Raw genomic sequence first — 25,708 nt, forward strand, 5'->3', positions numbered from 1 at the left:
CTGTATATGAAAGTGTGTGGAACCAATGGAGGTGTGTGCATGTGTGTGTGTGTGTGTGTTCATTTGCATACATGGATGAAACTGTGGTGTGTGTGTGCAAGCATGCATGTCTGCACATGTGTGTGCATGTATGTGTGTGTGTATCCTATCATGTCCATTTGAATGTCTTAAACTAACTCTGAAGCCTTCATGACATAACAGGATCTCTCACTATGTCACACTACTTCTGCACTCACACATACGTTCAGACTGAAGCTGATGTGAGATCAGCTTTCGTTTACGCTGAAGCTAATTTGGTAGAAAATCAAAGGGAGCCCCGTCCACTCAGCCTGTCTGATCTCTATCTGGAAAAAAGTTTCCTGCACTTTCTCCAGGCTGGAGCAAACATGGCGGCTCGTTGGCACCACGTCAGCCTGCACACAGTTTCAAGCCCAGCGCTGCAGTCCGGCCGTGGACTTCAGAACACACAGGGCACAATTTTCTGCTTTGACAGAAACACATGCATCATATTCTATAAGATCTTCATATGTTTGCAGCGTGACTGTCCTGTGAGAACCACGTATCTCCAAAAAGTTTGATGAGCTCAGAAAAACAGCCTGTTTTCAGCTTCGTGACGATGCATTTTACAGCTGATCCAAGAGGCTTTTTAAAGAGTTGATTTAGCTGAAGAAGTTTATCAGTCTATCACAAACATTCACATTTAAACTTACTCAAACTTACTCAAATTTGTACTCATGAAAGCACAGTTGTTGACTTACAAAAGTAATGTCATTACTTTCTCATTGATGAGTAATTGACTGTTTCCTACATCAGCTACTTTAACGTCTGTGTTTCATTTGAATTTGCAGTGCTTACCTTCACCTTAAATAATTATAATGTGGACCCACCTACCCTCCAGCCCCCTTTGATAGCCCTCAGTGTCTGAATGAAGATTTCACCCTTGTGTTGTGGTCTATATTGAGATTGCATGGCAGCAAACCATGCAATCTAGTCAGTGGAGCAGTCAGTGATTGTCCGAGTCGACAGTGCAGTGAGTAACACAGTTACTGAAATCAGACAGTAAAGTCTGTAAAGTGATCAGTCCTGAATCCAGCCAGCAAACCGGTCGCTCAGTCAGATGTAATGAAAGCTGCTCCGGACTCTGAGCCTGAGAATCTGACTTCAGGGACTGAAACCAAACAATTGCTGTCGTGCCGCTCGCTGCCTGAGTCAACAAACACACTGACGGCTGCACACACACACACACACACACACACACAAACACACACACACACTCCGGCCGCCGTGCACTACTTCCTTGCTTTCTGCTTCTCAAACATCCTAACACTGCTCCCTCACAGCTCTCTTGCTTCTTCGCTCTCTCTCTCTCTCTTCCACTGTCTCTCCATAGGTCTCTCTCTCTCTCTCTCTCTCTCTCCCTCTCTCTCTGATTAACTACCACTAAATCACCCGGAGTCACAAAACCGTCATAGGCAGCTTTTCTTTCGCCGAGTCCTTCACTCTCTTCCTCCTTTTCTCCGACTTCCCTCCTTCTTCTGTGGTATTTCAGATGGTCCTCCTCCTCGCTCATTGTTCTGGAATAAACTGGAGGATTGCTCATTCACTGGCGCTGAACTTGTTTTTCTCCAATTTTTATTTATCCAGGGCCGGGAGGCCCCTCTGCACATCCATGCTGTTTCACACATTCCCACCTGGGAGCCTCCCAGTACAAACAGTCCTCAGCTAAAACAAAGACAAAATGACAAACATGGCCGAAACTGCAACAGAGATTTCAATAAAACGCTTCAGGCACACATTATTGCAGATGCATTCCTGTGTAATTAGCATTTACTGTTGTAGTAGAAATATTTTTTTTAATTATTTTATATTCTGTTGGGCGCCGAGGTACTTGTACTTTACTTGGGTATTTCTGTTTAATGCTATTTTTTACTTGTAATCAACTACATTAACTACTTTGCACATTCAGATAATTAATAAAGAATATAAGTCAACTCATAAATTCGAAGTAATTGTTGTGGATTTAGCTTACTGGCAGTATGTCAAGTAATTCATTTTAAAGTACAGAACACATTTCTGCATAAATAATTATAATACAATAATATAATATACAAATGACTATAAGTATAATTTAAGTATAATTTGATGCTCATACTTTTTATTTGAGTAAGTTCATTTACGTTTTGAATGTACTTTTACTTCTAAGAGAGTATTTCTACACGTACTTCTGTGATATTATTGTTAGGTAGAAGATCTGAGTACTTCTTCCACCACTGAGTATTTCCCTCTGAGCTGTAGTGACGTATAAAGTATCATAACATCGAAATACTCAGTAAACTACAAGCACCTCAGTACTTGAGTCAATGTACTTAGTTGTATTCGACCACTGGTGTCTGGGGGTGTAACAGAGTCTGCAAACTGTCGAGGATGTGTGTGTGTGTGTGCGTGAGTGTGTGCGCGCTGTGGTGGGAAACACAGCGGTGTTTCCTGATCCCGATAGTTCTTAACAAGGGTGGAGTATCTGTGCGTGCGTGTGTATATTTGTGTGTGTGTGCGCATGTGTGTGTGTGTGTATATGTAGGGCTCTCATATCATCATGGCGATCACTTTCAACAACAGAGGGAAGTGGTTCAGAGCAAAAGCCATTGTATCTCTAATGCTGAGTGTGTGTGTGTGTGTGTAGTGTGTGTGTGTGTGTGTGTAGTGTGTGCATGTGCGTTTGGACAAATCCAAACAGAGGAGAATAGGATAAGAGGTTGAATGTAACCTGTTGCATGCAAGCACACGATAGTGACCGGGAATTCACTCATGTCACCTTCAGTGTGTGTGTGTGTGTGTGTGTGTGTGTGTGTGTGTGTTGTAAGCGAAGACATCACTGTGTCTGATATCCTTGCTCCTCAATCATCAGCCGAATCATCACTTCTTTTCAGTCTTCATCCCACGGCCAGGATGCAGTTCTTTTCAATACTGATTCTGACTGACAACAAAAGCTGCAAGTGGCATCGTCATCATCATCATCACAACATCTGAAATCAGACAACCTGCCAAAGAGAAGCAGTTCCAGCCATCGCATCAGAGGTCAGTGTGTTATGTGTGCTTAGTAATTCAGTATGGCCCTTGAATTAAAATGGCCCATATCTGTGTACCAGTATGAACCAGTAAGTACGTTACTGGAAATTACATTCATTATTTGGAATGCCACTACAGATCACAGCCTGTTATAAAGTGTTTTAAGTGCGTTTTCAGTCTAAGCAGGCATCACCGCTCAGAGAGCAGAATCATAACATGCATGTTTTCCCAAGAAAAACACATCTGGCACTTAACATGTGATTACTGTGACTGATTAAATTGACTTTGAGTGTTTGCATTTGTCAGCCTGTGTGCATTTTTAATGTGTGTGTGTGTGCGTGTGTGCATTCATTGTGGTGTTGTACCCACATTAGTATTGGTTTTGTGCATACTTTTCGTGTGTGTGTGACGGGTAGTGACAGGCGTAGGCTCTGCTACAATAAGAGCCTGTGTAGCTGCAGCAGGGGGCAGGAAGCACCAAGAGGGGCAGAAAGAGGGCAGAGAGGGGCATGAAGTCGGGTCAAACACCCTGGGAGAGCAGGCCTGGGAAAACCATGGGAACAGAGGGGAGGGGTGATGGAGGAGAGGAGAGGACCATGTGCACATCAGTGTGGATACTTTAATCTGTTCCAGGACTGACCAATGCATTTTTCCCACCTTCCCACAAACACCTGAACACACCATCCAATGTGACTTTATGCTCTTTGAGACATTAAAAATGTGCTTGAGAAAAGACCGGACATTTTTGAAAGCATGCAGCCAAAATTTCAGCTGATATGGTTTATTTAGCGTTAGAAGTAGGAGGATTTTCTGTGTCTGCAAAATTCAAAATTGCAAAATTCGGGGACATGTGGTTTTCTTTGGAGAGCGACCTGATGTTAGATGAATAGTACCCTGTGTAGAGTCATTAATTACCTGAACATGACCACAAAGACAGAGTTAATGTTAAATTATTTTTGGTTTTGAAGACAACATTTAAGATACCAAATCTGTGTCAACGGCTCATTGGTCTCATGTTTGCAAAGTTAAAACTACCTAATGCTAATCTGAGCTAATGTTAGCTTAATCAATAGCTTAAAGATCGTTGTCAAGACGCTTTTTTCTAACTTAATTTTGAATCTCGGTCAAAGTCAAAAATCTGAAGTCCCCGTGAAGCTACAAGTCATCGGTGTTGCAAGTCTTGCATGACACCGTCAGGTCTGAGGCCACCACATTAATGATTTTACACCCGGGTAGCATCACACTCTCATATGTAAACGTCAAAATAAGCTACTATTTAGTAGTTGATGCCAACAAATTCTCACTTCCAGCTCATCAGATACAGATGCTTGGTCAGGACCCCTTGGTGTCACTTTTTAAGGCAGTGGGTACCTCTTTAGCATCTTTTTTTAGTGTGCAAGGCTCCGCGGAAAAGTTAGAAATAATAAATATACAACGTCCGGTTAGCAACATCTGGCTACACTTTCAAAATAAAGCTTGCTGAGAACAATAATAAACACCTGGTTGGTCACACTTTGGTTTAGGTACCAAAACTCTTTGGTTCGGTTTCTTTTGGTTTGTCAAGTACGTTTGTTCCGTATTTTACTTGTGGACATTAAGCACGTAAGTTGCTTCAATTACAAAAGAACTGAACCTTCACTTTCGGCTTTGCACAGGACACAAACCCTGGACTCCTGGGTGAAAGTCCTGTGTTTGATCCATCCAACCACACACATTCCGCCAAATGTGAACTTTATACAACCTCATCTGACGCGCTGGGAGTGAGAGCGGGCTGTCTATTGAAGTCTATCAGACGACCCAACATGTTGAAAAATGAGCTGAAGGGGTACCCACTGCATTAAACAGTGAGAACAGGTTGTTAATATACACCGTGAAGTTTCTGTTTTTAATGACAAAGATTAGTCTGCAAAGGTTCTCTTCAAGCAAAACAATTCAAACCCCTAACTTTTGCCATACGGCGCATATTGAAATGAACCACAGCATGTTTCGCCCACACCACACCCTGACGTGAGCATGAATACTAGCTTGTTTGTTCTACTTTTGCACTTTGGTAAGTTGGTCTGAAACGAAGGTTTGAAGTTGCAGCTTACAGCTGAAATGTGTTGCCGCTCCTTTAGAGGAGTTCCCTCTAAGATTTATTTAGTCTCCATATTTTTTGATGGAAGCGTGTCCAGTCTGAGTTTCAGCGCTTCACATCCCTTCACATTTTGATCGTTTTATCTTGCTCACTCGCTCTTATCATTTGCGATGCACTAACAAACAAACAAGTGAACATATGATACTGATCTCTAGGTTTTGTGGTGAGAGCGGACACAGTTTTGTGTTGGATCAGGAAGATAATCTTGAGTAAGCCTCCTCCGGCGGCTTGTGGACATCAGGTCCGAGGGCGACTATCAGGATGTGTGATCTCAGATGACCGGTCCCACTGGTAAACTCCGCTCAACAATGACCGCCTCTCAGCAGCGCCAAAGAATAACACTCTTTCACTGTAGAAACTCACAATTATCCTTTTCTCTCTTCATCCACTGCCCTCTGTACCTCCAACTCTCTCAGTCTTCCTTCCTTTCATTCATCGGTCAAGATGTTAATTCACTTAAAGAAGGACTTTACACACAAAGAAATCCCCTTCATTCCCTTAAGCATCAAACACCATCACAGCTCCTCTCGTGTTCTGTATTTATAGGAATTGACGGGAAACAAAGAAACGGGACTTTTCTGGTTTGTTTTATGTGTCTTGTTGCAGCTTGCTCAAAGGCACATTTGATGGCAGGCAGTAAGTGTTTTTCATTTTCAGTGATTTCTTTTAAACATTCAAACTAACAAACATGTTTTTGAGGTATTTAAACCAACAACATCGTGAAAATACGTGACGTTCTTCTATTTTTCAGGTCCACAAACATAAACATAGAATTTGTTTAGTAGCAGGGAAGGAGATCAGGAGCGGTGACGTTAAGGACCAAGCAAGCTATTCTGTATGAACTGTTTTCGGTCGTTAATAAATTTTTTCAAATAAGTGCCAAAATAAAGACATCTTTCTTGACGTGCACTGCAAACATCCGCGTTCTAAGAATTGAAAACTTGTTAAACTGGTGAATCATCTCGGACGTGACAGTGAGTCAGAGAACAACAGCATGATATAAAACAGAAACCTCCAGCGGCATAACTTTCGTTCAAAGGGAAGCTGAACAGAACAGTGAAAGAAGCTGTGAAGCTCTCAGATGACTGGCTCGTAAAGCTTCAAAGCTGGTTGTTATCCTCTCAAATGACGTCCATGTTAAGCTAGCTGAATGTTTAAATGCATTATTTTCTCTGCCGTTTTCCACAGTGAATTTTCTCAACTAAAAATCAAGCTTTTCGAAAACTTCTCCAGAATGCCATCCATCCATCCATTTTCTTCCGCTTATCTGGTCGCGGGGGCAGCAGTCTAAGCAGGGATGCCCAGACTTCCCTCTCCCCAGACACTTTCTCCAGCTCTTCCGGGAGGACCCCAAGGCGTTCCCAGGCCAGCCAAGCAACATAGTCCCTCCAGCGTGTCCTGGGTCTTCCCCGGGGCCTCTTCCCGGCGGGACATGCCTGGAACACCCTCCCAGGAAGACGTCCAGGAGGCAATTGATAAAGATGCCTGAGCCACCTCAGCTGGCTCCTCTCGACGTGGAGGAGCGGCGGGTCTTCTCTGAGCTCCTCCCGAGTGACAGAGCGCCTCACCCTATCTCTAAGGGAGCGCCCCGCCACCCTGCGGAGGAAACTCATTTCAGCCGCTTGTATCCGAGATCTCGTTCTTTCGGTCATAACCTAAAGTTCATGACTATAGGTGAGGGTAGGAACGTAGATTGACTGGTAAATGGTTCTGGTAAATCATTTGTCGGATGGCCAAACAGCTTTGGAACCCCCCCTTTCTCTACTGGAAACCGATCCACAGCAATGTTAGACACTTAGAGCAAGGTGACGTAGTATAAAGAGCAAGAAAGTCTGCAAATGGCAAATGTTTTTGGTGGATGAACGGGTGGAACAAACACATGACTTTAGAGAAACAAAGGTCAATGCTGACTTGCTTTAGCTTCGGTAACATGCTTAAATTACATCACGTATGTTGCAAGAACAAACTTATTTTTGAACACATGACCTTTTCCCAAACCAAGCAGCAGAGTCGCTGTGATAAGAACATGCTGGATTCTGCTATCCAGTGTGGTATGAACATGTTGCACGAGTGTCACAGGGCGTGGTGGAGACCAAACCGGAGCTAAAAGAGAGTGAATATTGGACTTCATCAGGTGCACACAAACATGACTCCGATGAGATGATCATGCAGCAATTGCCAGCACACCAGTTTTGCCTTGTACAGGCTTCTGCTCTTAAAATATTAAAGTAAGAGAAGATTTTTTCAGAAGACATCCAGATCATAGAGGTTTGATCAACATGAAAGTACAGAAACATTGACGATTGCTGCTCGTCCGTTAATAGGTCACCTTCATCACCTTTTTTACACTAGTTCTGTTGGCTGACAAAAATATAAAAACATGGGAATGAAAACAGCTACATCATCTATGTATCTGCATTAAAGCACATTAAAGGTGATCGCAGAGAGCGGGAGGGAGCTGTACAGATGTTCAACCAGCTGAGATGAAACAGAATCATCCTCTGAACTCATCTGATCAACAGGTTTGCAGACTGAGAACAGTTTTTCAGCTATTTAGCCATTTTTCTCTTCTGCTGTACTGCATCTGCAAAAATGTGAGGAACTTTCTTCGACTGGCGAGATGTGAAAATGTAAGTGGTGGAGCTGCTGCGGTGAGCGATGTTTCTGAGAATCTGAGGTCTGGTCACATTGAAATATTATTGAAGCTGAGGGGACTTTCCCAGCAGCGTTCAGAAAACACACACACACACACACACTCACACACACACACACACACACATAGATAAAGTTCTGGGAGAGTTGGGGGAGTTGGATATCAGCTGACCGTGTGTGAGAGTGTGTGTCGCGGAGAGTCTAAGACGGGCGAGCAGGTCTTTCCCACACCCACTTTCTCTCTTTAGAATGTGCCACAAATGTCAACACACACAAACACACACACACACACACACACACACAGAAACACACACACACACACAGACTGTGCCCCCCCATCAGTGGAACGTGTGGGGTCAGGAGGCCCCAAGGACCAGGTCACGTCCCTGCTGAAGAGGAGGCAGGCATCAGGACCGGGAGACTGACAGCACTGATCTGAGGTCTGCAGTTGAATGATTCTTCAACAACACCGCATCTGCCGCCTCCTCATTCATCTCAATGAGATCAGAGCTGGTGGATTCACAAAAGTATGTGGCGGAAGAATTATTTGGCTCTTTTAGCAAGCAAAAAGTACGTGAAGCATCCTGAAGAATGGCTCCTTTCAAAATAAATGTTTATCATATTATTGGATCATAATCACTGATGCATGACTGTGTTCATCACTTGTATCCAGTGAAGGTGGAGTTCATTTTGACTTTACTTTATATGGTGGCCGCTCTTAACCTGTAAAATAACTGGTAGCTACAGCTGTTTCATAAATGTTGTGGAGTAAAGAAAAAGTATCTGGGACTGCACACGCCCAGTGGAAAATGCATCCATTGACTAGAACGGCAGCTCCGTCATACACATCACGGACAGAACGTGAACGTTATGAGCCTGGTGGAAATTAGGTTGCACTTCTAAATAGTGTGTGTGTGTGTGTGTGTTTTTATACAGGCGGTAGCAGGAATGTGTGTGTCGTGTCGATCCGGTGGAAGTGTTAAAGCCTCCCGAGGTGAGACTAATGCTGAACAGAACAGAAGAGCTCTCACTGCAAACACCAGCTCTCACACATACTGACACGAAGAGAGGCCATTCGCTTTTTCAATGACGGGTGGTGAAGATGATGAAGAACATGGCGGCTAAAGTCAAGTATGTGTTCAGCCCATTATCACACGAGAGGCCTCGAAGGACTTTAAGGGCCCACGACAAACGGCTCTGGGGATGCAGATGTCAGTCTGTGGATCTGCTGCTCCGGTCCTGACTGAAGTATCTCAACAGCTATCTAAATGATTCACATGAATTTGTACGCAGACATTCATGGTTCCCAGAGGAACAATCCTCTGACTTTTCCTCTAGCGCCACCAGCAGGTTGACATTTTTGGCTGTGCATGAAATGCTCGACAATGATTGGATGGATTGTGATGAAATCTGGTTCAGACCTGTTCCCCTCAGGAAGTGTTGCAATAACTTTGGTGATGCTCTGACTTTCTATCAGTTTGTCTTTCATGACTGAATACCTGCAGAACTAATGATATTCCCATCAGCCTCTGCTGCACTGTGTGTTTTCTCCTAATTAGCAATTAATTAGCACGCTAAATCACTAAACTAAGGTGCTGAACATGGAAAACATTACATCTGCTTAACATCAACATGCTATTATTGTCATTGTGAGCATTTTAGCTTACTGATTAGCGCATTTAGCTCAAAGCACAGCTGTGCCCCTGTACAGCTTCACAGAGCTGCTAGCATGACTGCAGACTGTTAGACTAGTTCATCAAACTTTCAAGTTTCATTTAAAAAGTCTAGAGGAAGCGTCCTGTCCTCCCAAGAACAACAGCAGCATCGATCGTTTCAGTCACTGCTGGAGAAATTATGACTTTTGTCAAGCAAAGGAGGAAACAGCGCGATGTTGTCACAGAGCCACAGAAGGAGGAGGTCGGGGTGAATGGATGTTTCAACAAAACATCCAGATTTAACACAGGATATTTGTTTTAGGTTCCCGTTTCCTTGCAAAAGTCAACGCTGGCTTATTTTAATCATGACCAGGATTGTTCCCTAAACTTAACGACGTTATTTTAAGCCAAATCATGATCTATCGCTAACCTTAACTTGGTCACTCTGCAGGGCGATTAGAAACGATGTGTCTGGTCTTTTAATTTGGAGGACTTGTTGGTTTTTGGATGAGCTGTGAAACACGTGGGACCTCCTTATTCCGGAACAGTTCAGTATAACTCAGATCCCAAATTATTCAATATTTTTATGAAAATTCAGCATCGGGAAGATGAGAAAATAAGCAATAAAGAGGACAGCTGGAAAAATCTTCCTGTTGCACATGGACAGAGACGACATTGCTCATAAACAAAGTTACTATACAATGAATTTATGTCTTCTCAGGCCGGAGAAGCCATGCAAACACTCGCTGCTTGTTCTGCTGAGTTATTGTGAATGCGTGTAATGGATGGACACACACGAGAACACTCTCATCAGCCATCCTGTGGTTAAATAAAGACGTTATAAAACCTCTTTAATCTTTGTGGATTTCCAGACTGGGTGTTGCCCCTGACGAGTTCAAACCAGAGGACCAGAGGCTCTGGGCGAGAGAGATAAGAAACGACTGGGAGAAATCTACAGCACACACCTCTCTCTCTCTCTCAGTCCTAATCACACAACACAATAAACAAACATCAACAATTTCATCCAAATTAGTTTAAATCTAAGACTTCAAAAAGGGAGTGTGTGTGTTTGTGTGCTTTATTTTTGACTTAGGCTACTTTCGGGGAGACATTTCAGATTCAAGACCAGTTAAATGGGGGTCAGTGGTTAAAGGTGTAATGTGTTAGAATTGTCCACCTGTTGAAGGTCAATCCGAACAAACAGGGGGCAGCATATCACCAGAGTAACCGCCAACTGCTGCTCTTTGCTGTAGCTATCTTTGGCTGTAGCTACTTGTTGCTGTTAGCTAGTTAGCTTGGTGCACCATTGGATTGTTGGAGTTTTCACAAGCTCAGCAGCCTCCCTGTGAACACGGCTGAACCAGGACACAACACAACCTCCCAGACCGAAGGAGGCCAGTTTGACCAAGGTGCTGAGGTGATTTGCAGCGACTCCAACCAGGACTCTTTCTCCAAGGGTGATGAAGACATAGCAGGACGGCCATGAACCGGGAGAGCAGCAAGAGGTAGGTCCATCATGACCGGCATGAATTCAGAAGGTGAGCGGTTGTATTTTTCTGTTTAATAAGGAAAAAATGAATTTAAATATTTCCTTTCTTGACATCTTGGGAGTTTATCTTGTTTGTTAGGCTAAAAAAGCTAAGAGAGCTTGTGTAACAAAGCAAACTCAGATACATCTTCCAGCTGAAACTGCAGGGGGTTATACTAACAAACTATCACGAGACAGGATGGGCTGCAGCTAGCTGGTTAGCATGCTAACTTCAGTAGATATCTCTGCAACACAATACATTGACGACTTTGACATAACTTCAAAACTGTTACTTCTTCACTTTCTGTTAATAATGTTGGTTCATTTTTAACTAAAATCCAACCCATACCTTACACATTAACTGTTTAAGGTTAGTTTTAGGCAAGTAGTGGTTATAAGTCCCCGTGAAATGAATAGAAGTCTATGTAGTGTCCCCAAAAGTGAAGCAAACATGACTGTGTGTGTGTGTCTGTGTGTGTCCTGGTATTAACAGACTCTAGGTGTGGCGAGAGGTGGTGTTGTTGGTGACAAGTATGTTCCACAATCAGGACTTCAGCTACACACATTCAACTACACACATTACAGACTCCCAAGGGTTCCCATACGCTGTCAAGTGTGTGTTGACGTGTTTGGAGATTAGAGGTTCGGGCCTCTCCGATACTCCACACCTCCTTCACTGCTGGGAACTCCTCCTCCTCTTCTTCTCTCCTCGTCTTCTGATAAAATAAAGGGTTCTTCAGGAAGGTTAGCTCTGCGTGTTCTGTCACAGGTCTGCTGAACTGTATCTATATATCTATGATTGAATTCAAAGCTCTCCTAATTTACTCTGTCTTGCTTTTGTCTTAACTGTAATGATGATTGTGGACGATAAAGTTTCTAACCTTCCCTATTTAATACAATAATAACTCAAACTTCTGTGTTTGAATTTCACTGAACATGTTTCTTTAGACCAGGCATGTCCAAACTATTCCATAAAGGGCCGTGTGGCTGCAGGTTTTCGTTCCAACCAAGGAGGAGCACACCAGGCCAACCAATCAACATCAAGGGATCCCTTAGTTATCAGCTGAAAAGGGAGATCAGCTGATTAAATGAGTCCAGCCTGGTGCGCTCCTCCTTGGTTGGAACGAAAACCTGCAGCCACACGGCCCTTTATGGAATAGTTTGGACATGGCTGCTTTAGACAGTTTTGCTCTCTTGCAGACTAAAAGGATAATTTTCTGGTCTCGTATGAAATCATTTTTCTCAGTAGTGTTTCTGTCTTCAGTATCTGACAACTGCTGTTTAACTGAACCTTTATTTAGAGGAGAGGTGCAGAAAGGTCAGAGGTCAAGTGAGGAGTGAAATGACTCTCAACACGTCTGAGCGATAACGATAACCTTCAGTTTCTTTCTGCGGATCATCCTCCAAACACTCTCTGCCCAGGAGAAGAAATATTCGGTTTAAATCACGCTTTTTGAAAATGTATTGTGAAGACTTTCTGCTATTTTTGTCACCTTCATGTATACTTACATGTACTCAAGTACTCCTTGAGTACCACCTGAGTATACCTGGAGTGTAAATCCAGTCCACCAGTGACGGTCAGGATTCATGGCCTTCAAAACACACTTGCAGTACAATTGTATTTTATCACCAATACGTTGGAAATGTACCTCAATATCCTTAAAATTAAGTGAAACTAAAGTACGCTTTAATTAAGCATGCTAATAGTGTATTACATGAAAAGAAGCACACTATTTCTATTAAAGACATTTGTAATTTAGTACACTTTTTTTTTAAATTCACTTCAGTAGAATTTATTATACACTTAGAATAAAGTACACTTTTTAAATGTACTTTGAAATACCACTTTAAGTACTGCAGAATTAGTGTATTCAAGTTTTGATAGATTTAAGCACATTTTTAAAAGAATGCATACATGTCAAACATACTTTAAATTAAGCAGAAAAAGTGAAGGTGTACTTGTACTACTGTTTGACCTGAGTACAAGGTTTGATATTAAACTCTCTTTGTGGGAAAATTGTACAAAACTTTACATTTAACTTTTTTATTTTTCAGTTTTTCAGGTTTTCACACTCGACATGAATCAACACCGAGTGAAACTGAGCGCCTGCATATCATCATGTTGCACACAAACACACACACACACACACACACACTTCGCTCTTTCCTCCCCATCGTGTCCCGATGGGAAACACAGGTCAGGTGACAGGAAGGAAGTGGAGTAGCGCAGCACCTGCAGGTTGGTAGTACGACGCTCCCAGAGGACATGTCTGCAGGTTTCCTTCATCACAACAATAGACTATTATATCCTCAAACAACAGACATTCATACAGTCTGTGGGAGTGAATTAAAGGCTGGTGATAAACGTCGTAAATTTCTCTTCACCCCCCCACCACACACACACACACACACACACTTTGACCTCCTTTTCAACCTTCAATACACAACAGTCATTATTATTATTATTATTACTTTTATTATTATTGAGTCTGTGTCATTTTGTGATTCCATTTTTTGCCAGTTAAGTTTCACCTTTTCTGTTTGAGGCTGCTGTGACCTCTTTAATCTTGTGATGTTACTGATTTTAGAAACAAAGCCTATGTGTCTATAATTATTAATATGGTTATTGGTATATTTCCGACCAACCGGCCACTTTCATCCAGATTCTCGCAGCTTAAAAGACCCTTTCATGAAATACTTACACCTGACTTTGAAGTTATATGAGCAGGTTAATATCAGTTTCTCTTCAGCTTTTTTTGGTCCAGGATGTGATTGGCCGAGCTCTGCACAATAAAACCTTCAGGAGGCTGCTGTTAAAAACTAAAGCAGCTCTTATTGAACATACCCAACACAAGACAGGGAGAGTTTTTCTTAACTTTTCCGCTTTCCAAAAGGAATCAGTGAATTCCTGTGATGACACCATTGGTAGCAGCACGTGGGCGCACGCTGGATGATCGAACAGTTTGGTACATCACATCACTTTCCCCTGCAGCTCTGATCCGAATCTCACCGTTTCCATCAAGGTGTTTTTGTGCATAAACTACGAATAAACTTTAGTTTAGAGGGTTCAGTTCTGCAGGTGATCCGTCACCTGATTGGACAGTTTTATTTACACTGATCTGCTCAGACTTAAACTTTTGGAGGTAAAACACATCCAGGGCGAACACTTTAAACCCAAAGGAGTCAAACGGTGTCGTCCACCTACTGAGCATGTTTTGGTTTCTTCTTTTGTGTGTGTGTGTGTGTGTATGTGTGTGCGTGTGTGTGTGTGTCTTGGACGTCCTGTGGGAACGAGGGGTTGAGCGGTGTGAGGTCTGAGGCGTCGTAGCGACGGACAGGCGGCGAGCACCGTCTGACTGAGAATAATACACCACTTCCTCCCATTCTCCCTCTCTCCAAACACACACACACACACACACACACACACACACACAGCTTCCAGTCATGTTCTCGTGTTCCAAAAGGATTTCCGACTCACGGCTTGGCGCTCCGGCCCAGCGTTCCCCGAGATATTAACCTCCTCACACACACACACAGATATTCGTCCCTCAACACTCAGTGTTTCCTGCTATAGGATGGCCCTGCTTGTCCTCCGTGACCCCTGACACTAATAAACCTCTGATATCATCAACACACACACACACACACTGGGTTTTTACACAAACTGAGACTTCTCACCCTCAACACAACTCTAAATAAATATGATTTTTATCAATTGCAAACATGCTTGAATGTGACTTTCCTCCACTGTTCAGTACAGTTTGGATGTTCTGGGACTTTTCAGAAACACTTTACCTCAAGATCACGGAGACAGAAGATAAGACGATTGCAGTTGTGATCGTCGCCATAAAATCCTGTCTCACAGCATTAGAAAACACTGTTTTTGCAGCTGATAAACCTTCAAACTCATGGAAATATTACTCATAAGTGATGGTCCTGGATCATATTTTAGTGGTACATCAACACAGTTCTGTGATTTGAGGCTGAAGTTCCTCCTCTGGCAATCAAAACTGTTCGTGGTGATGTGCTGGACTTTAATACAACTGTCCATCTTAAATGTAGTGTTTTAGAGTGGCTGTCCCGACATCACCTGCACCATCCTCATCTGTCAGCTGGAGTGAACCATGTGTCATACCGTGCAAGCCTTGATTTTTAGTTATTAGCATATCGACTGACGTCAGTGGGGAGTCAGTCACGCCTGTGTTTGACAAGTCCATTTGAAAAACCGTCTACTGTCCCTAAAAATAAGACACATTTGAAATTTCTAATGAAATACTGAAGGTTTCTTAGACAAAGTGCAACCCGACACTGAGTGTTAAGAGCAGCAAATGTTGTGGTTTAAAGCTTTAATGAAGCGTACGATGTGTAGACGGACTCACTGTTGTGTTACAGCATTAATAATCTGCGGAGGAGTTCAGCCAATGAGAGGGTGTTGACAAGTCCATCTGAAGTTATACGAAAGGATAAATGGTGTGTGTGTGTGTGTGTGTGTGTGTGAAGCTAAATTATAATTCCTGCATTAAATCCTTGTTGTACTGCAAAAAGATTAACAGGTGTGAAAAGACAGCCACCTCAGTGTGTGTGTGTGTGTGTGTGCGTGCGTGTGTGTGTGTGTGTGTGTGTGTCTGACCTCTCTCACACGATGATTGGGTTTCAGTGTGGGAACGTCTGCACACACTGTGTCACTCTCTTTTCTCTATTTTTGGCTCTCTCTGCTTCTCCAGACTCACAAACTGGTCCGCTGCAGTCGTGTGGGAATGACGGTAGGATGCTAATCTAGCATGCTAACATGGCATGCTTACATAACATACAGTTAGCGGCTAACATGACTTCACTCGTTGGCTTCAAGAATCCTGTTGTGAAGCATTGGACAAGCGGGAATTTTAAACTCATGGTGGCGCTAGAGGAAGAAGTCAGAGGATTTCCAAAGTTATGAAGATTCATCCTCTGGGGAGCATGAAAGTCTGCAAAAAATCTCATGTTCATCCATCTATCTATTAAATAAAAGTCCTTTTCTGTAGTAAAAGTACTGAAGTATTAGCAGCAAATGTATTTAAAGTATCAAAAGTAAAAGTACTCATTAGGCAGCAGCTTGACTCCTGTCAGTGTTACATTATCATACTGAATTGTTATTACGTACGTATTACTGTGTAATTAGCATTTTAATTTGTATCTGGTCAAAATTAAGCTAATTTTAACTACTCGTTATATTGTTGGCAACAACTCATCTATAATTAGTATCTAATGTATCATATTTGATAAATTAATCCTATATTTTGTAAAAGCCACAACATTAAGACCTCTGACAGGTGAAGTGAATAACATGGATCAGCTGTCTCATATTCTGCTGGGAACTCAGGATCCTGGCATTCATGTGGATGCTTTGACCGCACCACCAACCTAAACACCACTGCAGACCAAGCACACCTCCTCGCTGGCGGTGGCCTCGGCCGGCAGGACAGTACTCCCCTCCCACACTGCAAACCTGCTCAGGAACAATCCGAGGACCGTGACAAAGAGCTCAAGGCGATTGCCAGATCCCAGTCCGATCGAGCACCCGCAGGATGTGCCGGAACAAATCCAACTGAGGCCCCACTTCACAACCCACGGGACTCAAACAACATCCAGAGACCACAGGAAACCCCAAGAGGTCCCGCGTCCATGCCAGGAAGGGTTTTAATGTTGTAGCTGATGTATATAACAGAAGCATAAGACCACTGTCTTTGAGTGCACATGGGTGGTGGCATGGTGGACTCCGTGGTCCCGCTCCCTCTGAGCTCATTCTAAGGTAATGAAAACACAACAATTCTTATTTTCAGATGGTTAAACACTCATAAAAACATAACTATGAATATTATATTCCACTTATGCCAATAGATCCCCCTAAATCCTGCACACCGGACCTTTAAAGTATAGAACACCATGCACTGCAGGGCTTAAGATTGTATTCAGATCCTTGTAAAAAGTGAAAGTAAAGTAATACCACTCTGTATAAATACTCCAGTACAAGTAAAAACACCACATTCAAATCTATCTTAAAGTATTTAAGTATTATCAGACACACTTGAAGTGTGAAAAGTAAAAGTACTCATGTTGCATTAAAATGTTCCCATTCAGTGTTTTTACCATAAAGACTGATGTTTTATTGTTTTTTTTTTAATTAATATCACAGGCCAGTCTGAAAGCTGTTGCCTTATATAATGACTATTTTTTGACTATCAGAAGTGGCCTCATTCCCATGCGCACGCACACAAACACACACACACACACACACACTCTGAACCAGACAGGCGGTATTATCAGGAGAGAAGGACCAGCCCTGCCGAGACTGCACAAATCTTCCATCTCAAATTTGCGTTTGAGTGCACGTGGGCGGTTCCACTGTGTGTGTGTGTGTGTGTGTCTGTGTGTGTGTGTGTGTGTGTGTGTGTGTGTGTGTGGCTCCCAGGCTCCGTGGGAAAGCTCCGGCAGAGGGGTCACCAGTCCAGTCTGCAGCCGACACACGGGCCACCTGCCCCGGACTATTTACCGGACAGGCACCGCTGGAGAAACAGCTCCTGGAAGCTTTTACACTGAAACATTTGCTGACTGATGACTTGTTTTTTTCTGGAGGGATCATTAATCTCACATTCTGCAGGAGGAAAAACTTTTGCTTTCTGGGACGGAAACTAACCTGAAACTCGAGCGTCTCCTGGATTAAATAAAACCGAAAAAAAACCACTCAATACCTCCCATAATATTCCTGTAAGAGCCTCTCACTCACCAGTGCTTTTCTAATAGTTTAAAATATTTTGATTTGATATTTTGGTCTTTTTGTGTATTTTTTAAATAAACTGTAATAAACCTCCACGCCTCCACCCGGGGAGTGACGGACAGCTCTCCCCGCCGTCCCTGCACCATGAAGCGGCCGTGTGAGGACAGCAGCTCGGCAGAAAGCGACGTGGAGGAGACCATCGATGTGGGCAGTGAGAGCATTTATCCCGGGTGAGTTAGGATGGTTTCTTCATCATATCTTCCAACGAAAAGCGTCAGTGGCTGATTATTAAACCCGTCTATAATAACTCAGACCACTTCTGTTACGTTAAAATGTATTTATGTTCTGCAAAAGTGTGTTTATGCATGAGAAAAATCTGCAGAGCATCGCTTTTAATCTTGACATTTATTTCAAACTATTCAGATCATACCTGTCTGCAGCATTTTTCTTATAAAGGTATTTTGTGTATACATTTTTAGTATTAATATAAATTAATTTTGTCATTCCTAGATTTAAACTTACCTTCTGCCCTTTGAAAAGTACATTATTTTTATTTTAGGGTTGTGTTGTGAATAGAATAGAAGTAGAAAGTTCACAGATCAACATGCTTGAAGAATATTACTGTTATTATCTGTTTAGCATGCAGCAGAGGCTGTTCTCATCTTGTAAATTAAAGTTAACCAACAAGCAATGACAATTACAGAGTAACACTGCAGTATTATAGTTTAATGCGGTATTAGTATCGGGAAAGTATCAACAGTTAAAGCCTTAATAATGGCCCCATGTGACACTATTATATATGTTTACTACTGATGAATGCGTAAAAAGTGCAGTATTTGCCTCTGAGATGTGGTGGAGGAGAACTATAAAGTAGTGTAAAAGGAAAAACATGCAAGTGCCTCAAATTAGTACTTAATTACAGCATGAGAGTAACTGGATTTAGTCACATTCCACCACTGCAGTGATGCTCCACAGCTGCAGAGAACATCTGGATGTGATAACGCATTAATAGACAAAGAAATGATCCAGAAATTCTATATTTGTGCTTGAAAACTCTTTTTTTAGTGACATTTGTCCATAAATTAAATATATACATTTGAAGTACTGTCAGTATTCTGAGGCTCAGCGCTAACTGCTACATCACACTGTTTGTCTGTTCCACCAACATCTGTAGGTTTTCTTTGCTTTATGTCATATTTGTCCACCATCACTTCGTCTCAATGTGTTGTCAGAAAATGGTTAAAACTGGTTTACTCCACTTTTCTTAAAGTCTCTGTCGAATCAGAGCTGCTCAGCTGGAGCTCACATGGTAATTTAATGTACTTCATGTTTGCGTTTTCAGGCACATGAAGGCATCGTATACAAGATGTGGATCCCCGACCACGACCACTCAAGTGATGGCGAGGAAGAAGCGCAGAGGGGTAAAGTTACCGTGCTAACGAAGGAGTTTTAAATGATGGACAGGAGACAGTTCGAGGTTTTTGATTCTTTTCTCTTCAATATGTCAGATTATCGAGAAGAGACGCAGAGACAGAATCAACAACAGCCTGTTGGAGTTACGGAGGCTCGTCCCCACAGCGTTCGAGAAGCAGGTGAGAATCTGTTTGTGTCCGCAGAACCGGCACAGAGGCTCATCAGGGTTCTCACAGGATCCGGACAGAACCAGCAAACAGACCCCTCACGCCTCAGTTCTCAGCCTCTGTTCAGTCCAGCTCTGCTGTTGCTCGGTTGAAGGCCAATTCTACCACGAGCTAACGAGCTAGCGAGCTAACAGGACGAAGTTCACACGAGGAGTATATGCCTGCTGCAAACTGTTCCTCTGTTGTAGAGCAGCTTATCAAAACAGCTAAAGAAGCTACAGTGATATTATTTATTATTATTATAATAATAAACTTTATTTCTATAGTGTCAAAGAAATAATATAAAAAATAGTGCAGGATAGGTTTGCACCTCCAGCAGCACAAATTCACAGATTTACTCAAAAAGAATGAATTCATTGCAGCGTTTTCCCTGTTTTAAATCCAGAATGAGTCCTCTCCTCATTCTGATCAGTACACCTGTGTGATTAGCTGTTGCTTTCACCTGTGTGTGATTAAATTCGTATCGTATGCTAGCTTTTGCTTTGTTTTATCAGGGTTCAGCTAAACTGGAGAAGGCGGAGATTCTGCAGATGACTGTGGACCATCTGAAGCTGCTGCAGGCGACGGGAGGGAAAGGTAACCAGAATGTTTCTGCCGCCGGGGAGATGAAAACCACATCAGAGCAACATCAAAACTTCTGTAGAAGCTTTACTGAAAGCATTCAAAGTGCTCATCCAGCGTCAGTGAGTCCCGCTGGATGAGTTCTGCTCAGTCGAGCACTGAACGGCTCAGGTCAAACACTGCTGCATTCACACACTGCTCACACGTTCACACATATGTTATTCAAAGCGCCACCAGGTGTGACTGGGGGTCCAGCTCAGACTGGCAACCATGCGATTAATGGCTGACCTGCTCTACCTGCTGTAACACGGTAACTCGTTCACACTGCCAGCCCAAATCTGCTGTTTGGCAAATCCAGATTGATTTTATAAAGTCTGGACAGCAAAAACCACAAATGAGATTTTGGCAAATCAGATCTACGCCACATTTAGAGCTGGTTTTAAACACGATTCCAGTCGGATTTTGACGTCTCAGTCTGGATGGTCTGGCTGCTCAAATCGGATTTCAGCAACACAAATCCGGCCTGATCACTTGCAGAAAATAGTGCAGTCAGTCTGTTTTGAAGATCTGCAGCAGAGCATTAGACCTCTAGACCACCAGGACTCAAGGACTTGGACCAAACCAACATACAGCTGCATGGAAAACAGTTTTTGTTTCACGTCGGCAGCGGGTGGAGCTGAATCTTTTCTGCCTCTTTACTTCCCCCACCAGCAAAATCCCACAAACTGACCAGGCCAACGCAAACTGTCTCTTCATCGTCCTTCAGGTTCCTTCCGATGAAAACTGTTGGATGTGTTTGTCTTTGTCTCTCTGTGATGTTCTGTGCAGCACAAAAACACAACACAGGTTGGCCTTCAGTCGTCTTCACGATGCGTTCAAGTGCAGCTTTTAACAGAGGACGTGTCAGCGCTCGTTCTTTGAAGTCGCTCAGGGCGTCAGCGTGGTTGTGATGTCAGTCAAACACTCGTGTGTGTGTGTGTGACAGAGGGAGGTGGTGAGTCCATGGGAAAATGCTGCAGGGATAAAAGCACCACTTGACCCTCAGCGGCGCTGTTTGCTTTCATAAAGCCAGCGGCTGGCGGGGGAGGGGGAGGCTGCGTTCACAGGCCGTCTCCCTCCGCAGCGTCTGTTTGGGTTTACCAGCAGCAGACAGAACAAACAGTCAGCTGATGGCTGCAGGAAGCATCAGCTATCACAAGTCGAACGAGAGCACAGTGAAGCAGATCGTGTGATTATGTTCTTCACTGCTATTGACTGATTCTTAAAGATTCCCTCCAGACAGCGACGGCGTTTACACGCACAAAATATTCCGGGTTTTGCCCTTATTTCAAAAAAGACAGATGAAGACGCATATTCCTTTAATATTCCTGTTTGCATGCAGCCGCTGTTGGCTAGTCAACACACAGAGCTGAATGTCAACAGGGAAGTACAACGAGCACATCCTACATGTCTTAATCTGAACACGCTCCATTCAGATTAAGGCCTTATTCAAGAAATCCAAACGATGCTGTTTACATGATCCATATAAAATTCAGAATATTGTCGGGTTTGGTAAAATCGTGGGATATTCATGTGCAGGTAAACATTTCGTGTGGTTTTTCCACAAGAATTTCCCTCGTTAAAAACTCATCTCCTTCTTACTCATTAAAACGTGCAGAATATGTCAATATATTTCTTAAATCTTTCCTGAACTGCTGGACACGCTTCAGAGTCCATCCTCAGTGCCGCCTGGTCCTGGTTCGAGTCCTCGGTCTGGTCTCCGACTCTTGGAGCCGAGTGGACCCGTGAAGACCTCGACCAACACAAGGACAGGGGGAAAAAAAGGGAATCAAGCAATTTATAACAGAGGACTGATTTGTGCATTGTGCAAATACATACACTCAGTGGCCACTTTAATAGGTACACCTGTAAAATCTAGCCATAAAAAATGTAGCTTTACAGATATGAAAATGTTCACTTTGATAGTCACAGTCAGAGGTGTTAAGTCATGTGTTTGTTACTGAGGCTGTGGTTTGTGTGGTGTTGAACTGGACTGTGCTTTTGTGTAAAAAGCAGAGTGGTGAAACTTTACGGGGCCTTGTTGAAGTGTAACTGCGACTCGTTAAGTCCTGAATTAAACCTGTCTTGTAGTTTTTATCAGGAATCCTGTGACCCTCTCTGTGTCTGCAGGTTATTTCGACGCCCATGCTCTGGCCCTGGACTTCCTGTCTCTGGGTTTCCGGGAGTGTGTGACGGAGGTTTCCCGCTACCTGAGCGCCGTGGAAGGCCTGGACTCCGGCGACCCGCTGCGCTCCCGCCTCCTCTCCCACCTCACCTCCTGCGCCTCGCAGCGTGACGCCGCCGCCCTCGCCTTGACCTCTCATTCGCCACATCACCACCAGCAGCCGCAGCCTCACCCTTCGCCTCACCCCTTCCACCCCCATCACTGGGCTGCTGCGGCCGCTGCCATCGCTGCGGCGGCTGCGTTTCGGCCTCTGCCGTACGGACTGAGCAGGCTCTCTGTTTCTCCAGAAGCTGGAGGAGGTGGAGCCCCCCAGAGGCTGGCGGAGTTGTCACAACGTAGCGTCGCCTCCTCCTTTTCCTCCTACGCAGACTCCACCACCTCCTCCTGTCCTTCCTCCTCCTCCTCTTCTTCCTCGTCTCTCACGCTCCCCTGCGGCCCCGCTCCTCTCTCCGGCTCCCTCCTCTCCTTCTCAGCGTCGTTTCCCATCGCCCTCCACGGAGGTTTCCCCATCGTTCCTCCCTCCTCCTTCATCTCCACCACCGCCACCGCCAGCCCTCCCATCTCCTCTGTCTCCTCCTCCTCCTCCTCGTCCTCCCAGACTCCTCACAGCAGCAGCAGTAAGCCCTACAGGCCGTGGGGGACTGAGGTCGGAGCTTTCTGACCGCTTCACTGACTTTGTTGCAGACTAACATCTGACCTGCTGACCCGCTGACTGTTTTAACAGCCTGGAAAACACTTTTACCACCAGTGAACGAAACTAATGAACAGTTTTACTGACTTGTTTTAACACTTGACCTCTTCTTCTATTAACTTGTTAACCTTTGAGGTGTTTTTTTGATTGTTTTCCATCTGCTGATTTCACGAAGTGACCAGTTCTGATCCAAACTTCTGCACAGAGAACCAAAACCAAAAGTTTTTATATGTTGCCTTTCTCCTTTTTGTTCATACTTACTGAACTGTGACCTCTAAAGTCTGCACATCTATTGATGAGACTGCTCTGTTTAATGTGGACTCGTGCCAGACATCGCTGGAAAGCTAAAATCCTTGTGATTCAATTGATGGAAACCATTTCAAGATACAAGCACGGCAGCAGATACAATCAACGCCAACAACACACAAACAACCATTTTTAAAACTGAGGCAACTTACAAATGAGGTTATCATAGCTGTCCACTGATCAGTAACAAAAACACTACAGTAATCCAATGAAATTAGCCAATTTTCCACGATTCCTCCATCATAACTTCGGTAAGGATGTAGCCAACAGCAGCCAACCAGAGCCTGTGTTGAAAGCATGTGCCTCCTTAGAAATCCTTTGATATGCTGCTTCAGTGGGTTATTTACAGATAAATCAAGGAGATCAGTGCAAATAGAACAACGGTAAATATAGTAAATGACCTAAATATAAAGATATATAGACTAAATATAAGTACAGATACCCTCAGTATGAATATATGTGGCCTAAATATAGATTACCTGAATATAAATATACATGTTTATCTAAATAAACATAGTAAATGGCCTTTTTTTGGACAACACCTAGACATATCATTAGAAAACCATATGTGAACTACTCAGTTTATGTGGTGTTGTTCATTTTTATTGAACTTGGACCAGGTTAAGGCTTCATGCTGTGGTCTCATTGTGGTTTATAGTATTAGCAAATCCAATTAAAAGACCCAAAACCAACAGTTAGTGTATCTAACAAGTACTTCACATCTTCAGTAGGAACGTGATGAAATGACAGACAGGAAACCGTTTGCCTGAGTCCTTTTCAGGATTTTTATGACAATAACAAAAACTAGAATTACAGCAGACTTGTCGTTTAAAACCTGCAGACTTTCCGACCGTGTGGCAAAAAATGATGAACCAAAATTTGCCTCCGAGATAATCAGCTCACTGACGTTTAACCCAACTAACGGGAACGGACACTTTTTAAAGAGAATCTATTAACTGGGAATGAAATCGCTCTCAAACGTTACCACTAAAGACCTGCAGAAACCAGTTTAGTCTCAGACATCTGTGTGTTCAGACTGGTGCAAACCAGGATGAAGACCAACGTATTTGCTTTTCTGTGGTTTAAATGTAAACTGTCAGTGAATTTACCATCAAAACTCTGATTCGCTGTGTGCCTTTTTACAAATAAATAAAGGTGAAGTAAAAGTGTTGCTGCTGTCATGAAACATGCAACATGAACATGAACTATTTATATGCTGAGAGGTTTAACCTGAGTGTATTTAAAATCCTTAGTTTTGCTCTTTAGTTCCTCAAGTGAAGCACCACACTACAAGTTTTATATTAACGTAGTAATTCAACGCTTTGGAAAACACACAAGCTAAAATAACAAGATTGATACCAATATCATGCATGTGTGATAAGTAGAGGAAGGGATTAGCTTAGCATAAACAGTGAAAGCAGGGGCAAACAGCTAGCCTAGCTCTGTCACCACGCTGAGCTGCTGTGTGTGTTAATGAGAGAGCTTTGAAGGTGTTTAGATGTGTTTTCTGGATCTGTTTCTACTCTTTATGCTCTGACTAGTGACTAAAGCTGTAGTCACTGTGGGAGGATGGTGTGTTGAAAATTGCCTATTCTGGTAAAGAAAATATATTAATTTCCTTGTTATGTTAATGCAAACCTTAAATTTCATTTCCTTTAATTGCTAATGCGTGGGATATAAATGTTATTTGCAGGAGACAGAGCTGCACGCACACTTCTCAAGAGTCGATTCATGTATTTTCATACCAGGCTAAAATGAAAGGAAATCAACATGACTGAATTAGCTGAGGTTCAAAGTTCATTCTTGACCTTAACAGAAACAGTTTCAACACCAGGTCCATTTAGTAGCTCTTGATCACGTCACATGGTCTTCCTCTCCTCATCAGGCAGGTACTGATGTTCATTTTTTTTAGGTCACTTTAAGGAAGTCTTCAGTGAACGAAGGAAATCTGAACGTCTACAAACTCCATCTGTCGAGGAAGATCATGTGGCACGCTCGAAAGCTCCAGAACAGCTACATGCACCTTGTGGTGAGACGTCATTCAGTCAATATGCAAAACAAAAGCAAGAGCAATCAATAAAGCAAATGCTCTGAGACCGAAAAGAGAAAAACAAATCCATGTCTGTGGCCGCTACAGGCTGCAAGAAGCCCAAACAATCATTTTATTGGGCCTGAAATGAAACCACTGGACGGCCGACCTGCCTGTCCACATGCCTGCACGCTGCTGTGAACTCACTGTGCACGACAGGACTGTTCCACGAGGCTCGGCAGATACGTTCCTAAAGCTATGGTGGCACAAGACTGGCAGAGGACGTGCAGCCAGGACTTCCAGTTGCACCTCTGCCTGCAGCAGCTTGCACTGCTGAGCAAAGCGAGAGAAGAGGCAGAAGAGGAAACAAAAGGTCAAACCGGAGTTAACGTCGGATGGCGAGAACCTGCAGAGTGACGCCATGGCTGCTGCGTCGGACAGGTAACCATCCGGTTTGTTATGTTT

At 43.3% G+C, this 25,708-nt stretch overlaps 1 protein-coding gene across 1 annotated transcript; it reads left to right on the forward strand.

Annotated features, from left to right (window-relative positions):
- Window positions 1-17,487: 17,487 nt before the first annotated feature.
- On the forward strand, window positions 17,488-24,344 carry hey2 (hes-related family bHLH transcription factor with YRPW motif 2). The gene is made up of 5 exons (XM_041958641.1): window positions 17,488-18,022; window positions 19,135-19,213; window positions 19,301-19,384; window positions 19,927-20,008; window positions 22,163-24,344. Exons 1-5 carry the CDS (start codon window positions 17,937-17,939, stop codon window positions 22,876-22,878), a joined length of 1,047 nt encoding a protein of 348 aa, XP_041814575.1. The 5' UTR covers window positions 17,488-17,936; the 3' UTR covers window positions 22,879-24,344.
- Window positions 24,345-25,708: the final 1,364 nt, after the last annotated feature.

The sequence above is a fragment of the Chelmon rostratus genome, chromosome 18 (genome assembly GCF_017976325.1).
Source record: "Chelmon rostratus isolate fCheRos1 chromosome 18, fCheRos1.pri, whole genome shotgun sequence".
NCBI lineage: Eukaryota > Metazoa > Chordata > Actinopteri > Chaetodontiformes > Chaetodontidae > Chelmon > Chelmon rostratus.

Bases quoted from the DNA above. Each gene is read 5' to 3' on its own strand.
- hey2 (XM_041958641.1), top strand. From the start codon at position 17,937: ATGAAGCGGCCGTGTGAGGACAGCAGCTCGGCAGAAAGCGACGTGGAG. The intron at 18,023-19,134 runs GTGAGTTAGGAT...TTGCGTTTTCAG, and splicing joins AGTGAGAGCATTTATCCCGG to GCACATGAAGGCATCGTATA. The intron at 20,009-22,162 runs GTAACCAGAATG...CTGTGTCTGCAG, and splicing joins GCAGGCGACGGGAGGGAAAG to GTTATTTCGACGCCCATGCT.